We start from the raw sequence: 14797 nt of genomic DNA, 5'->3' as shown, positions 1-14797 counted from the left end.
TGCTGCTCAAATTCCTACCACAGTTATGCTCTCCAATAAATGTCTTGATTTAAAAATTTAGACTCTGACTATTATGAGAGCAAAACACCAGTCATGGACAACCCTCTTCAGCACACCTTGCTCTAATCCTCTTTGGCTCATTCTTCAAATACATAAGCTCTTTTCCCTCATATACAAAGTAATCCTTAAGTGCTTGCTTGAACATTGCCATGGTCTCAAAGTATTGTCCAACCTAAAACTGAACTTCACCATACTCTGCATCCTCATTGAAATCAGGATATCTTGCCTTATGCTCCTCATCTGAGTTAGAAATTGGGGAATTAAATGCCTCAGACTCATATTCATATGGCTTTTCCAGGTCTGAGTCCAATTCCTCAGCCACTGGATCTGAATTGGGCTTATCCTTGCCTCATCATTTGGGTCAACATCACCTGACCCATTACCTTGATCTCCACTAGGCCCACTGTTTGGCTCATTGTCTGCTTCTTGTTGGGATAGAACATGTTTTCTTTTTCTTCCAACATACCTCTTTGCCTTCTTCTTCTTAGTCCTAGGAGACATGTCCTTATCACCAAAACTACCAGGTGGCACATTCTTCTTTTTAGGTGTCTGTTGTCTAACACAACTCTTCTTCCTAGCACCCTTTCGTCTAGCATCCATTGCCTTTTTCATTCTCACATTAGGCTGCTTCTTCCTCATACTCTTCCTCTGTACATTTACTTCCTCATCACTACTACTACTATCAGATTCTAATCCAGTTGGAGGGGATTTTTAGGGTTCGTCTTCAGTTGTTTCATATCCGTCATCGGAAGAAGGTGAATCTACCTCAACAACATCAGGCCCATATACTGGTTGACTAACATCATGCTCAAAGTAAATAACCAGCAAATCCGACTCCACATTCTCCATCTTTTTATCACACATTTCATTGATTTCCTTATCCCCTTTGAGAATATGCAACCCAGACTCTAAATCAATGAGCAAAATGATGCCAAGCAAAACGACGTCGCTTTGCTGAGTCTGCAGGGGCTTATTTGTCCACATGCCTACAGAGCAATTCACGTTTGATGATCCAATGCCACGTCACAGGCTGCACGTTACACCTCAGCATTTTCCGTCGACTTTGAACGGAGAAACCAACTCAAGGGCTAATTGGTATCACGGAGTAAATGGATAAGAGCCGATTTAATAATTTATAAACGTTAGGGGGCGTGTAGTCAATTTTCAAAATGGACAGAGGCCGGAGAGGCTATTTACTCTATAGAAATGCTGTGTCAAATGGATATAGTTTCATGTATCGACGAGCGAGAGACAAAAATTGAGAAGCGTGAAAAAGAAGTACAGAGGCGACAATGATGTTAGTACTATTGATGCACATGGTGTGAAAATAAAAATAGTTTAGTGTTGTAGATTAATTTTAATTATGGATCCCATAATAAAAAATAATAGCGGATCATTATTACATGTGCTTTATTATTTTTGCTGGTAGGTCGTTCCATATGGTCTTCTATTCGATTTTTTCTTAATCTGATTCCAATATTATGAAATTTATTTGTTCTCTTATAGTTTTAGCAAGACTGCACACTAAAAAAATACAAAATTAAATAAATAGCTCCTCTATTTTTATATACAAATTCACTTAAATATACCACATTATATATACATACATAAAACTAAAATACAATTATACTTATATTTAATTAAAACACAAATTTCTGGAAAATTACTACTACTTCTACATCAAAATATCATCAATTATATTTATATTTAATTAATTATTATTTTCATATTTGCATTCAACTTTATTTTTAATATCAAATTGTAATTTACTATAACATTTTTCTTAACTTAATTTATAACTATGTTTAAATTAAAATAATCAAAATTATTCTATTTAGATACTATCACAATATTATTAAATGTGACATTTCATACTTGCTCCATTCTTTTTTTTTTTATTCATTGTAACTTTTAATAATCTTTCTTTTCATTTTGCTTTCGTTCACTCTTATTTTCATCCACATCTCTAATTAAACAACTCTTCTTTTTATATTACTTCTTTTTTTTTGGTATTATCATATTACTTCTTTTTATTATATTTTTCTACCAAAATTATCTAACACAGTTTATCTATATGATCCTAACAGCATTGTTAACTTTTTGTTTTCGTTGTTCAAGTCTTATATATTTTTTTTCATTTAAATTTTTTACTTCAAATGTGTACTTTTTTTTTTTAGTTTTACTTTCTTTTTTTTAAACTCTCTTTCTTCAACTCAAACCACAAAATAAATTTTTCTTCGCTTATATGAGCCTAATCCACTTACCAATCTATCAAACAATAGATAGCCGTGGTTTCATCTCCGAGTTGGCCTCCTCCCCGCGTTTCACGCCGATTTCCGTCCCAGGTGGCGCCTCTTCTCCACGGTGTCATCCCCTCCACCTGGCCCCTTTCTTTCGGTGATGCATGTGCTCCTACAGTAGTCGTCAGCCACTTTCACCTTCTCTCTCACGCAACCTACCTTCGCTTTTACCGAATCGTTCACGCAACCTCCTTTCTCTCTTTCCCTTCCCTTCTTACCCTTCAACCCCAAGAGTGATCTTCTTCATTCCAATTTAGTGTTGGCCAAACTGGATAGGTACAGAAGATACTGCTACAGAAACAACAACAAGAACGATGATTCTCATGGCCACCATCACTCTTCGAGGCCTCACTCTTGCTTCTCTGATTCTCCGATGACGTACCACAACTCTTGTCTGAGCCCCGTGCACTTTCGCTCTGGCGGCCAGGGCTTCCAAAGCCCGCCACGTCGCTCTCCCAATAGGACTGTAGGTTTCCACGCAGTCGGCCCCGGCGACGGGTTCGGACCGATGAATGGTAACGGTTACGGAGAATACTGGTTCAACACTTACCAGGCTCCTCCTCTGTAGCTGTCTGGTCAAAAGCGACGATTTCGAGGAGTTTCGCCAGGTGAGGTGCTATACTTTTTCACTGTGATTTGGATCTTGGTTGCCCCTCTCCTATTTTGATTTTTATCCTTTTTTACATTTTTTCGGTTCTTTTGAGCATAAGCTGTCGTGCTGAGCATGATAATGGAGAACAGTGGGTTGAAGTCATTTCCTGGGGGTCTCGAGCTTATGATTATCATAATTTTCTGATCATTTAAAATTTTCCAGATTTGAGATCTGAAGTCATTTTCTGGGGGTCTCGAGCTTATTATTATCATAATTTTCTGGTCATTTAAAATTTTCCAGATTTGAGATCTGAAAATTGCGAAGATAAATGATCTGAATTTTAGACTGTTGGGTATAGTTAATTGGGCGCTATGGACTGAATTTTACGAGACAGGATATATCATCTCTTTGGTTTTTGTGTAAACAGGTAACATTTCTTCATTCCCTTCTGCTGTTGGTTTTCACCATGTTTTTCTTTCTGAGTTTATATATGATCTTTGATGTTTTAATCAGAAGAAAAGGAAAATCTTAGTGATGCTATAGAGTTTGATTCTCTTATTACCAATCAAGCATGTAATCTTTTTCGCCCTTCTGAGGTACGTTTGTAAAGATGCTTTGAGTCTATTTTGTGACCTAATGATCTACTTTTTCTTTATTTGTATGTAAATTAAGATAGATTAGAACTAACTAACAAAAATCATACAAACAACAATGCACCAAAAGAGAAATCAAAACTGAAGATAATAAAATGAAACGTTGATATATTGATATGGTTTTTCCGCTTTTTTTTTTATCTCGAAATGAAACTGCAGATTCCCTAAAGGTGGTTTTGCTGTTAAACCGAAGTTTGAATGCTTAAAAAGTTGCTATTGTTGAATGGGTATGAAAAAATTAGCTTATTATTCCTGTTTCTACAACAACCATGTTAACATGTCGCTGCACTTTTTTCCTTGCTGTTTGCATCTATGAATTCTTAAAATGCTCATTCTTGTGTAAATAGATTATGTTGCTGGAGTGGACAGATGACTTGGAGGCTTATTTAAGGGTTATGGTAACTCGCTCAACTATAGAATGGGATTGCCATTACTTGAAGATGTTGTGCAGTCTATGGAACAAGCTATTCAAGCTGAAAAAGGTACTTCAGATGCTGTAATGTTAAGTGTGTATTATATCTTCTTGTGCATGGCATATTCATTAAATGAAACTTTTGAGGCTATGAAATTTATGTATGGATTAGTCTCTTTTAGTTAATGATATTTCATCTATTAAAGATTTTTAAAAAATAGCTTTTGATGGTACTAGGGAATTTGAGAAAGGTTAATCAAGTCCTAGGGAATTTAAAAACTTTTCGTGCACTAAAAATTCTGCTAGAGTAGCTCAGTCAGAATTTAGAACAATTCTCCTAAATTTTGTACTCAAAATACAAGAACGTGAAAAACTGAAAAGCATTTGATATTCATACGGGTGAATATATTCATATATTTCATTATTCTATTAGTTCTTCATTTAATTAAATTTTCTTTATTTTTGGCAGCCTAGCTACTTACTCTTTCTCAAATATATAACATTATAATTCAGATTTTAGTTTTTGTTTTTTAACCAAAAATTGGGAATGGATCGACCTGGAGGTGGTGCAGTGAATGTTGGTGTTGGAATGGATATGGCGATCATGCACGAGAGTGAAAGGTATGAACTTGTTCGTGATATTATTCTGGCAATTTTGGGGTGGCAAGGCTTATGAGAGGTAAGCACACTAATGAGCTTGTTGCTGTCAAATATATTGAGAGAGGTGATAAGGTTTGAGCTTCGAATTTCTTTCTGATTCCTCTTTTTATTATTGTCTATTAATTGTTATTGCGGGTCATGAACTCATGATTTGGCAGTTGAGTTATTGACTTTCAATTTTAATGTCAAAGATCATCCCTTTTTTGCTTATTTTTGTAACTTGAAAGCTTTTGTTGATTTGTATCATAGTTTTAAGCTGAGATTGCTCTACAATCAGTACGATTTTTAAAGATTTGCTGGTAAATGCAATTGATATTGGACATAATTAACTGATCTTCTTGTGCTGTTGACTGTTGAGTGAATTGATGTTAAGTTATTAACTTCAATTTCTCTTAACAGATAGATGAAAATGTGAGAAGGGAAATTATAAATCACAGATCGCTGAGGCATCCAAATATTGTTAGATTCAAAGAGGTCTGCTATCTGTATACTCCTAATGAATTGTTTTATTTATTCCTACTTAAGCTGTAATTTGATAAGTTATCTTACTGGGCGAGTATAGGTCATCTTAACCCCTACACATTTGGCTATTGTGATGGAATATGCTGCTGGGGGAGAGCTATTTGAGCGAACATGCAATGCAGGACGGTTCAATGAGGATGAGGTTCTTATCTACTACTGTTGTTGCCAATATATGTTATATAATGCCTATTATTAATTATTTTTCGTTTCAGGCGCGCTTCTTCTTCCAACAACTTATCTCAGGGGTTAGCTACTATCATGCAATGGTATGCAAGTTTGGTACTTTTGTGCATTTGTTTCACAGAATATATAGGCGAGAAGTCTAACCTGAATTTCTCTGTTTATCTTCTTTAGCAAGTATGCCATCGTGACTTGAAGTTAGAGAACACATTACTGGATTGCAGTCCAGCTCCTTCATTAAAGATATGTGATTTTGGGTATTCTAAGGTCGGCCTCTTTTTTCTTGCTGCTTTTATCTATTGAACATCTTCAGTTACTTGAAATTTTAGTTTCCTCCAAGATCAAGCAAATTTCTTTCTCTGCTAAAATTTTTGATATCTATAACACAAATCTTTGTTGTTTTTCTTTCGCAGTCCTCAGTGCTACATTCGCAACCAAAATCTACAGTTGGTACCCCTGCATACATTGCTCCGGAAGTTCTACTCAGGAAGGAATATGATGGCAAGGTATTTTGCTGCTGTGAGGCCAAATAAATATATCACTGAAATTCTAATCATTCCTAATTGAGATCTATTTTTTTGTTCTTGCTGATTTTTGTTTATTTGTTCTTGCTATTTTTTAACATGGAGGGTCCGCTTCCACTGTTATAGGAGATATTGTTATGTTTATGTTTGCCTTCTCTTTATTAGCTTTGCCTGGTAGATACCGTAGCTCATTTAAATTTCTGTTCTGTTTTATTGTTTTAATGGAACTATGGAAGTGTTTCTTCATAAAATTCCCTCAATACCCAATTAAGGGTCCTGTTTAGAGGCAAACTAAAAAAAATATTGGTTTTAATTTTACACAGTGTTAGTTTGAATCACACTTGTTTTACTGTGTAACATGCTTAATCACCGAATTAATCCAAATATTCCGGTTTTTTTAGGAATATTTCTCCATTTAGGCTAAATATATATTTGTTCACTGTGATTTTGATCTTGTTTTCCCTTCTATTTCGATTCCCTTGCGATCCTATCCTAATTTGTCTTCAAATTTTGATTTTTCCCCTCTTTTGAAATTTTTTCGGTTCTTTTGAGCATAATTGTTGCTTTCTGTGTGTCATATTTCTTTCAAATTCACTTTCATTTTGCAAGTAATTTGATTGCAAATTTTTATTTGAATGCCTCTTTATTGCAGGATTATCACTGTTTCCATGTTCCAGTATTAGAAACTATTGAGCAATTTGTTGACATCCCTAGATGCTTATATACGGTATGAGATAATGACCTAAGGAGAATCATTTTACATTTATGTTTTCTACTTTTCTTGGTGCTGATTGTCATTAGTTTTTTTTAGGTCAATCCAATTGCTGTAAATAGCAAGTACTGTAATGTATTCACGGAGAATAAGCAAGTTGTTTCAATAATTTCTACTGTAGATTTTGGAAAGGTTTGTCATCCCTATCAATTTTAATTTTCAAATGCCTGAGTTCATAACTAGGTCCTGCTCAAAATTCTGCCACATGAATTTATTGGAGAATATTACTTTGTGGATAACAATTCCCTTTGTTATTTCACCATTGGCTGGGTTGCGAAAAATGTAAAAGCTTACATTTCTTACCTTGAATAATTTATAAATAGCCATCATCCTAGGATTGAAACTACACGTTTTTGTGTTCACAACAAAGTTATCCCATAGCTGCGCGCCTGATATTTAGTGTTTTTTTTAACCTGTATCTGTGAGTAATATATGATTTGGATTCAGGTGGCATTTGTTGCAATAGGAGCTACTATGGTCGGCAGCATTACTTTTACAAGGGAAAAGGGTGATTATGTCAAAAAGGGAGATGAGGTTTGCAAGTTACAGTTTATTACTGATGTCTCATTTTTCTGTTGCTTGAGAAATGATAAATTAGATTTTTGACTGTTGTGTCTAAAAACTTTTTTATTTGAAATTTCACTTGCATCTATTAAATGGTCCTTGAATATTGTGGATATTACATATAACATGATGAGTGAGATTTTGAATTAATAGGATTGTTACACTTAACATTTACAAGCTGTATCAACACTATGTTGTTTTTGCTTCTAATCAACATTTATATACTTAATATACAGTTTGAAGTTTTTAATTATATGAATACATTTTTTTTGGGGTTTGATAATTGGTTCAACTCTTTGAATACATGCAAATTATGCATGAGGTGAAGTCCATTTTGTTTTGATTTGTTCTCTGCAGAATTCAATAGCAATTGATGAAGATCTTCTAGCAAATAATAGGAGATCACTATAGACCTTGGTTTGTGTGGGGATGAGATTGGGCATCTCTATGAAACCATCCTGAAATCTGATTGAATAGGTAATGATTTCACCGAATCACTGAGCCAACCTTCCCTCTTCATGGATCTGCTTGAATAGGTAATGATTTCTTTGAACCCTAGCAGCTTTGCTTTCTTCTTCAAATTTCGTTTCGTCTGCGGTACGAAACTCTGTCTACGAGCTGTGTTCTCCTGGAAGTTTGTTCATCGCCGTTCATCTGGGTTACTGATTTCCCAATTTCCCGGTAAGATTCAAGATCTCAGATCAATCAATCAGGTTCATCGAAATCTATTATCCTCTTGGTCCTTTTTCTTTTCCTTGATTCTGTCGATCTTTGTGATGAATTTTGTCATCGGTTCGACGATTGATCTAGGTTTTATTGTGTATGGTTCCTGAATCCCTGATTGTGCAAATTCTGATCATTTTTTGTATCTGTTCTATGGTTAATCGAGATTTTATTTTCTAGGGTTTGTGAAATTCCTAATCTTGCAAATTGTGATCGTTTTGGTATCTGTTCGATGTTTAACCCACATGTTTTGGTATGTTTTATACGTTATTTCAGATTTCAATGTCTAGGGTTTGTGAATCTGCTATTTTGCAAATTGTCTATCTGTTTTAGTGGTTTTCTGGTTCATGTTCTTCACTTCATTCTTTGGAATTTGTTGCGAATTTGATTATGGTTTCTGATTAGGGTTCATCTTCATTTCATTCTTTGGAATTTGATGTTAATTTCATTATGGTTTCTCCTTTTGCTAGCTGTTGAATTGTTTGTTCATGTGGTTTGTGCATTTTATAATTTTTTTGGATATTTTAATAATTATAAAGATGAAATTTCTACTTACGTTTTCTTTTATGGATGATGGATTTGGTTGTATGAATCATTGTCAAGTATGGGGTTTGTACCTAATCTACTTCCTGAGTGGTGATGTGAAACATGTGATTAGCAGAGTTTCTCGAGCAATGTGAGTTTATAGACTCAGCCTATGCTATTCAAGTTTTGCATTCCCATTTCCATTTCTATTCACATTGGAATTTGTGCTTGGCTAATAATTTCTTTTTGAATGACAGGACCAACCTAGAGAGTTCTCTAAATAGCTATGTTGTAGCAGGTTAGAATGATAAGGAATGTTGAAACAATTTAAACCCCCAACACTAAACCTTTTTAATTAGGTGTTATATGGTTTAATTTCATTTTTATATTGTTTAAATAAAAACTATTTCGATAAAAATATATTCTTTTTCTGCAGACATATTTATGTTCTGCCATATATTCTTCATTGAAATGTATGAATCATTATCAAGGTATGGGGTTTCTACCTAATCTATTTCATGAGTGGTGATGTGATTGACAGAATTTGATTGATGTGTGTCTAGAATTTTATTCATATTCAGTTGATATTTTGAAGCTATGCTTACCTAATACATTTACCAACTCTCATTGCTATGAGTAGGATGAGTACTTGGGGTAGTTGATGCCTGTCATCCCTATGATCTAATGATATGTAGGTGCACTGTACATGGTATTGTGTGCTATCTTCGTTTTGGGCCCTATTCCATGAATTCTTCAAACTTTGAATGTTTTTTTTTTCGTTTTTTTTTGGTTAGATTTTCCTGATGTGATTAGTTCTGCCTAGGCCATGGAATAGAGATGCATATGGACTAAGAGTTTCTTTTCCCTCCATTTCCATGTTCAATTTGAATTAAAAAAGGTGACTATTGTGCCATGAGTTCTTCTATAAAAGGATGGTTGGGGAACCACACTCAATGCAAGCATTTTGCTGTCTTTTATTTTCTCCTAAGCTATGTTTATTCCACATCTCTGTTTATAGCTTACTTTATTTCATAAAGTCTGTTATGCTTTTTTTTTTTCTGCGATGCCTCCTCCATTTCCATTTGATATTATTTCCTGGGAGTCTCGAGCTTATGATTATCATAATTTCCTGGTCATTTGGATTTTTCCAGATCTGAGATCTGAAAATTGCGAAAATAACGATTTGATCTGAATTTAAAGCTGTTGGATATTTAGGTTTACTTGGTGTGTGTCTTATTTCGTGATTTTTCCCTCCATTTCCATTATTACCAACTGAGCAACACAAGAGAACAATAATCACGTCACTGAACTACCATTATAATGAGAAGAAAGCTTTAGCATAAATAACTGAGAAGATTGTAGCCCAATAAATAACTCAATGAATTGAAACAAAATATCCATAGAAAAGGGACAAAAGTGGAAAGCAATTCTTGGAGTTCCAGCTGAACTCTTCTGCATGATTGATAAAACTTTGTAGCTTTTATTTTATTTTTATCTGGGTCAAACTTGATAAATTTGATAGTTAAAGGGGTGTTTTCATTTACTATGGTATGTGAATTGATTGAGATTCGGGTTGGAACTATTCCAAAATCCAAAAGGCACTGTATTTGAATTTGGATGGCTTGATTTGTTGGTTTGTTGCCTTTTGGATTGATGCCTTTTTTTTATTTTGATTATTAGTTAATTCTGTGTTTTGAGAATCAATTTTATGCTTATTAGTTTGTAGGAATTCATCATTAACATTAATTAAAGCTATGTTAGTATATTTTCTAAGTTCTTCTTATGATTTGATACATGATGAATAGATCACTCCCAATTTGGATTGCAGAATAGTTCAAGTACCGCTAGAGGATGGGAATGAACAAATGGCACATCGAAAGAAGATCTAGCTTTGAAGCTGAGTATCCTTTGGCAAGAGAGTCTTCAAATGTATCTGAAACTGGCTCACTCTCCTTTGTTGTGCTTGGTGCTTCTGGTGATCTGACTAAGAAGAAAACGTTTCCGGCACTTTTCCACCTGTATCGGTAGGTTGGTGCCTTCCATTTATAGAGCAATATATCAAAGTCTTTGGATCATGTCTAATTGGCATGTTACATAGAATTGAGGTGAAACTAAAAAGGAAAATTGATGAAGAGGATCACCATACTATTTATTCGTAATTTGTTCTTTTTGTAGATGGAATATTTTCTAATAGTTTTTTACCTTTTATTGAAGGATTTGTTTCTTATACTTGGTGAATTTATTTTCAGGGATTCCTACCACCAAAAGAAGTTCATATTTTTTGGTTATGCAGGGACAAAAATCTCTAATGATGAACTGAGAGATCGATTGCGAGGGTGAGGCTTTCTGTAGAAAGAAAAGTGCATATTCTTTTTTCCAAATATTTATAAAATACCGAAAGGGAAAAGATGGGAATCAGTTACAAGTTTCCCTTATATTCTAGAATTGAGAATATATAAATGCAGTGAGATGAGTTTATGGTTGCAATTGTTTCCCTTGAATTAGCCAAAAGAATCTTTACTATACACTCTTTTCTATGATAAGCATTTCATGAATTCTTGTTCCCGGGTTATTTCATGAAGTCATTCTATCTCATTTTTTCTCTTCCATTTAGATCAAATACGTAAGTGAATTTTCTAGAGAAAACATTCTGCTTTATTTGCAAATTGGCTTCTTGAAACTTAGCTTATTACTCTAAAGATTTTGTGTCTACTGTAGAATAATAATATTTGTTTTTTAGTATCTATTAATTGAAAAATGGAGTTTATATTTCTATAAATTTTCTTAGGCTTCATGTTTGATGGGCTGGTGTGGTTTGAGTAAGATGTATGCAATTCACTTGAGTTCTGGTGGACTTTAACTCATTTCAAGTATTGATTCATAATATTGAATAAGATGTATAGCTTATAATCAATTTTATGTTTTTTTAAATAGATAGTCACATGGGCTGGTAACATGAGGTCTATATATTCTCTCCCATTCTCCATTCTCTTGACTCCACTTCTCCACTCTAACTCTCTTTAAATTATCAAAGCTTTGGTAGATATGGGTTAGATAGTTCTCTCGAATGAGCAGAGCCATTCTCTAAATGGTTATAGGAAGAGCTGTTGGTATGAAGAAGAGATTGAAGACAACTTAAGATGGTGTTTTGCTCTTAATAAGTACATCTTTTTAATTACTCTTCTTCCAAATTCTTAATTAGGCAACCAAAATGTATCATGTCTGCTGTTTAGAGAAACCACATTACAATTTAGTTTCCTTAACTGCTCAGAATCAAATGAAGTTTTGCTTCTCATGCTTTTCTCATTATTACCTTGGTACCTTTTATCTCTGGATAAAAAGAAGCAAGAATATCACCAACAATTTGGTGATTGCAACTACTTCTCATGTTAGGAAAAAATAGAAGTGATCCTACAAAGTCATAAGCTCTTTTTCAAAGACACTATTATAAGATTACTTTCTTTTTCTATCTTTGTGTGTAGTGTATTGCATACAGGAGCTAGCCAATAGTAAGATATTGCACTGTTGGACACAAAGACCTTTGAAAAGTTGAGCCTCTTGGATCATTATATAAAAGAATTAGATAAGCCTTTATGAAGAGGAAACTAAATTTATGTGGTTGTTGCAGGCATTGGTAATTGATGGGAAGGTTCAGAGTGCTGAAACAGATGAATTTATCTACCATGATTGTCTTGTTCATCCACCAGTCCTTACCATCCTAAGTAACTCCCTCCTCTATGTTCTTTAGGAATCTAATTTCATCCCCAATCCCATGTGATTTACATTGAACTTTTGTTCATTCAGCCCAAAGAATGTTTTTATTATGGGGGGAGGAGAAGGATCCACTGCAAGGTAACTGCTGAGGCATAACACCATTGACCAAGTTATAATCTGTGATATTGACGAGGTAAATTAAATTAAAACCTCCTAAGTACTAAGTTAACAGATAATTAATATACATGATGATGGAGCCAGATTATTAACTAATTCCGTTTTCATTGATGCTTGGTTTTATCACATCAGGAGGTGGTGGACTTTTGCAAATCATACTTGGTAGCTAATGGGAAACTTTCTATGATCCAAGACTTGAGGTCATCATCAATGATGCCAGGTCTAATAATAATCAAATAATAAACTCTTGTGCTTCCTGGATTATTGATCATCGACATAATGGCCTATTGACCTTGGTCATATATAACAAGTTTCTATTAGCTAGGAATGAATAAATTCTAACAGAATGTGTCATCGTGAATTAAAGGGCTGAGCTAGAAGCTGGAGAAGAGAGGTATGATGTGATAGTTGGGGACTATGGAGGCCTTTGTTATAAACTTTACACAAAATCCTTCTATCAGTTCACTGTCAAACCAAGACTGAAGGAGGGTGGCATATTTGTGACATAGGTACTATAAGACCAATGTCCATAACATGAATCAAACATTTATTAGAGGAAGCAAAATTAAAGTGACATTTATATATTGTCCGGGCAGGACCTGCTAGAATATTCAGCCACAATGAGGTCTTTTCATTGATCTACAATACATTGAGACAGGTTTTTAAGTGTAAGTAATCTTTTACCCTTCTTTATGTAATGCTATTTTGATTTAATAGTTTCCAAATTAAAAAGTTGACCACTTTTGCAGATGTCCCATCCTATGCTGATATCTGGCGATGGGTCATGGTAAAGCTTATTACTTTATCATAATTTTCAAGAAATTGTTTTGTATGTTATCTCACAATAGGAAATGGACCTCATCATATCTTAATCATTCTTTTGCTCTTGGAATATAACAGGCTTCAGATTTTCCATTAGAGCTGAATGCAGAAGAGATATACTTGAGAATGAGACAAAGGATTAAGGGGGAAAATAGATATCTGGATGGCAAAACATTCTCATCAGCCTCAACATTGGGCAAAGTTGTTCGCAATTCGTAAGTGAAATGAAATTATAAGTTTGTAACTTTTTCCTCTCTCAAATATCTATTGTTGACAAGCATAGCCACTATTAACAGGTTGGACAATGAACTCATGTATACACAGAGGAAGCTGCAAGGTTCATACATGGCCATGGCAAGCACGCTTAATTAACCAAGCTTGACAACAAGTATCACAACATATAAAGAAAACAAGTGAAATCCCATGTTATGTTTTTGTTTGATTTTTTTTTTCATGTGTTCCCTTACTTAGCTTTGTTCTTTTCTTTTATTTTTCATTAAAGATGTTCTCTGAAACACTTAATGAAGATTTTTATGATTAAAGATTATTAATGAATTAAAGCTGAATATGTTTGCAATATTACTTAGATTTTTTTATGACATTTATGTTTTCTTGAAATACTTATCCATCACAAACGAATCTAAGGCTAAATGAGTTTGATTTTTTTTTTTTTTAAGATTGGATCCTTTTTGTTAAGCGCAAGAAGAGAAAATGGATTGTATTTGGTTATTTTTGAAGCAAGATTTTGCAATGCTTTAGCTTTTATGTTAGTTAGATAAAGGGAGTAACTTAAAATATAGATTAGTTTATTTAGTCATTTTCTCATTTTACATTGTTATCATTAGTTAGTTTATGATAATGTCTTAATTAATGTAATTTAGTATTATACTAATATTTTTTAGGATTCTTTTGAAACCAATGAGATCAGTATAGTATTTTTGTCTCTAAACTTATTTAATTACTACTTTTAGCTTATTCAATAAAAAATTCAGAATCAATTCAAGAATAAAGAAGTTCATTAGAGTGCACAAAATGAGTTAAATAAATACTATTATGAGAAAATTATCTTTTTTATATAGGGTTAACATTTTTTTTTTAATATCTTGGTGTAATTTTTTTTCATAGTAATATGATCTTGTGAATTGTAAGTGTTCTTCTATTGATACTTTAAAATTTTTATATTATACTTTGCCTCACTTTTATTTATTTATTTATTTTTATTCTTCCCTCTTACTTTTGCAATTCTCTTAAATTTTATTTTTTATTTCTACCAAATTCTGTTTGGTATAAGTTTTTACTACTATTAGCAACATTTGGATTTTCAAAACAATTTTTGGTTTACCATGAGTTTTGGAAAAAAGTAAAATGTGGCTATTTTGGGTACATTTGCTATGCCAATGATTAAAAAAAGACTTTCAAGGACCATGAGGTTGCTATCAAAAGCAAAGGTCTTAGTTTTTTTTTAATTATTATTATGATTAGAAAAGTTTTGGTTTTGATTGGTTCTTAAACTTCATGTTTTTAGAGTTTTGGTAGAGGTCTCAGTTTTTATTTACATATAATTTTTTTCTTTATCATATTGAATTCTCAAAAATTA

General features: G+C 33.4%; 1 protein-coding gene and 1 pseudogene across 1 annotated transcript; both read left to right on the top strand.

The window, feature by feature from the left end:
* The first annotated feature begins 2312 nt into the window (after window positions 1–2312).
* On the top strand, window positions 2313–13779 carry LOC130965097 (serine/threonine-protein kinase SRK2E-like; annotated as a pseudogene).
* LOC130965535 (thermospermine synthase ACAULIS5-like) lies at window positions 10339–13572 on the top strand. Its single transcript, XM_057890296.1, has 6 exons — window positions 10339–10511; window positions 12746–12870; window positions 12975–13046; window positions 13128–13165; window positions 13279–13415; window positions 13497–13572. The coding sequence occupies exons 1-6, from the start codon at window positions 10339–10341 to the stop codon at window positions 13570–13572; spliced, it is 621 nt and encodes a 206-aa protein (XP_057746279.1).
* Window positions 13780–14797: the final 1018 nt, after the last annotated feature.

The sequence above is a fragment of the Arachis stenosperma genome, chromosome 1, assembly GCF_014773155.1.
Source record: "Arachis stenosperma cultivar V10309 chromosome 1, arast.V10309.gnm1.PFL2, whole genome shotgun sequence".
Taxonomy (NCBI): domain Eukaryota; kingdom Viridiplantae; phylum Streptophyta; class Magnoliopsida; order Fabales; family Fabaceae; genus Arachis; species Arachis stenosperma.
This window is presented reverse-complemented; position numbering and strand designations above follow the sequence as displayed.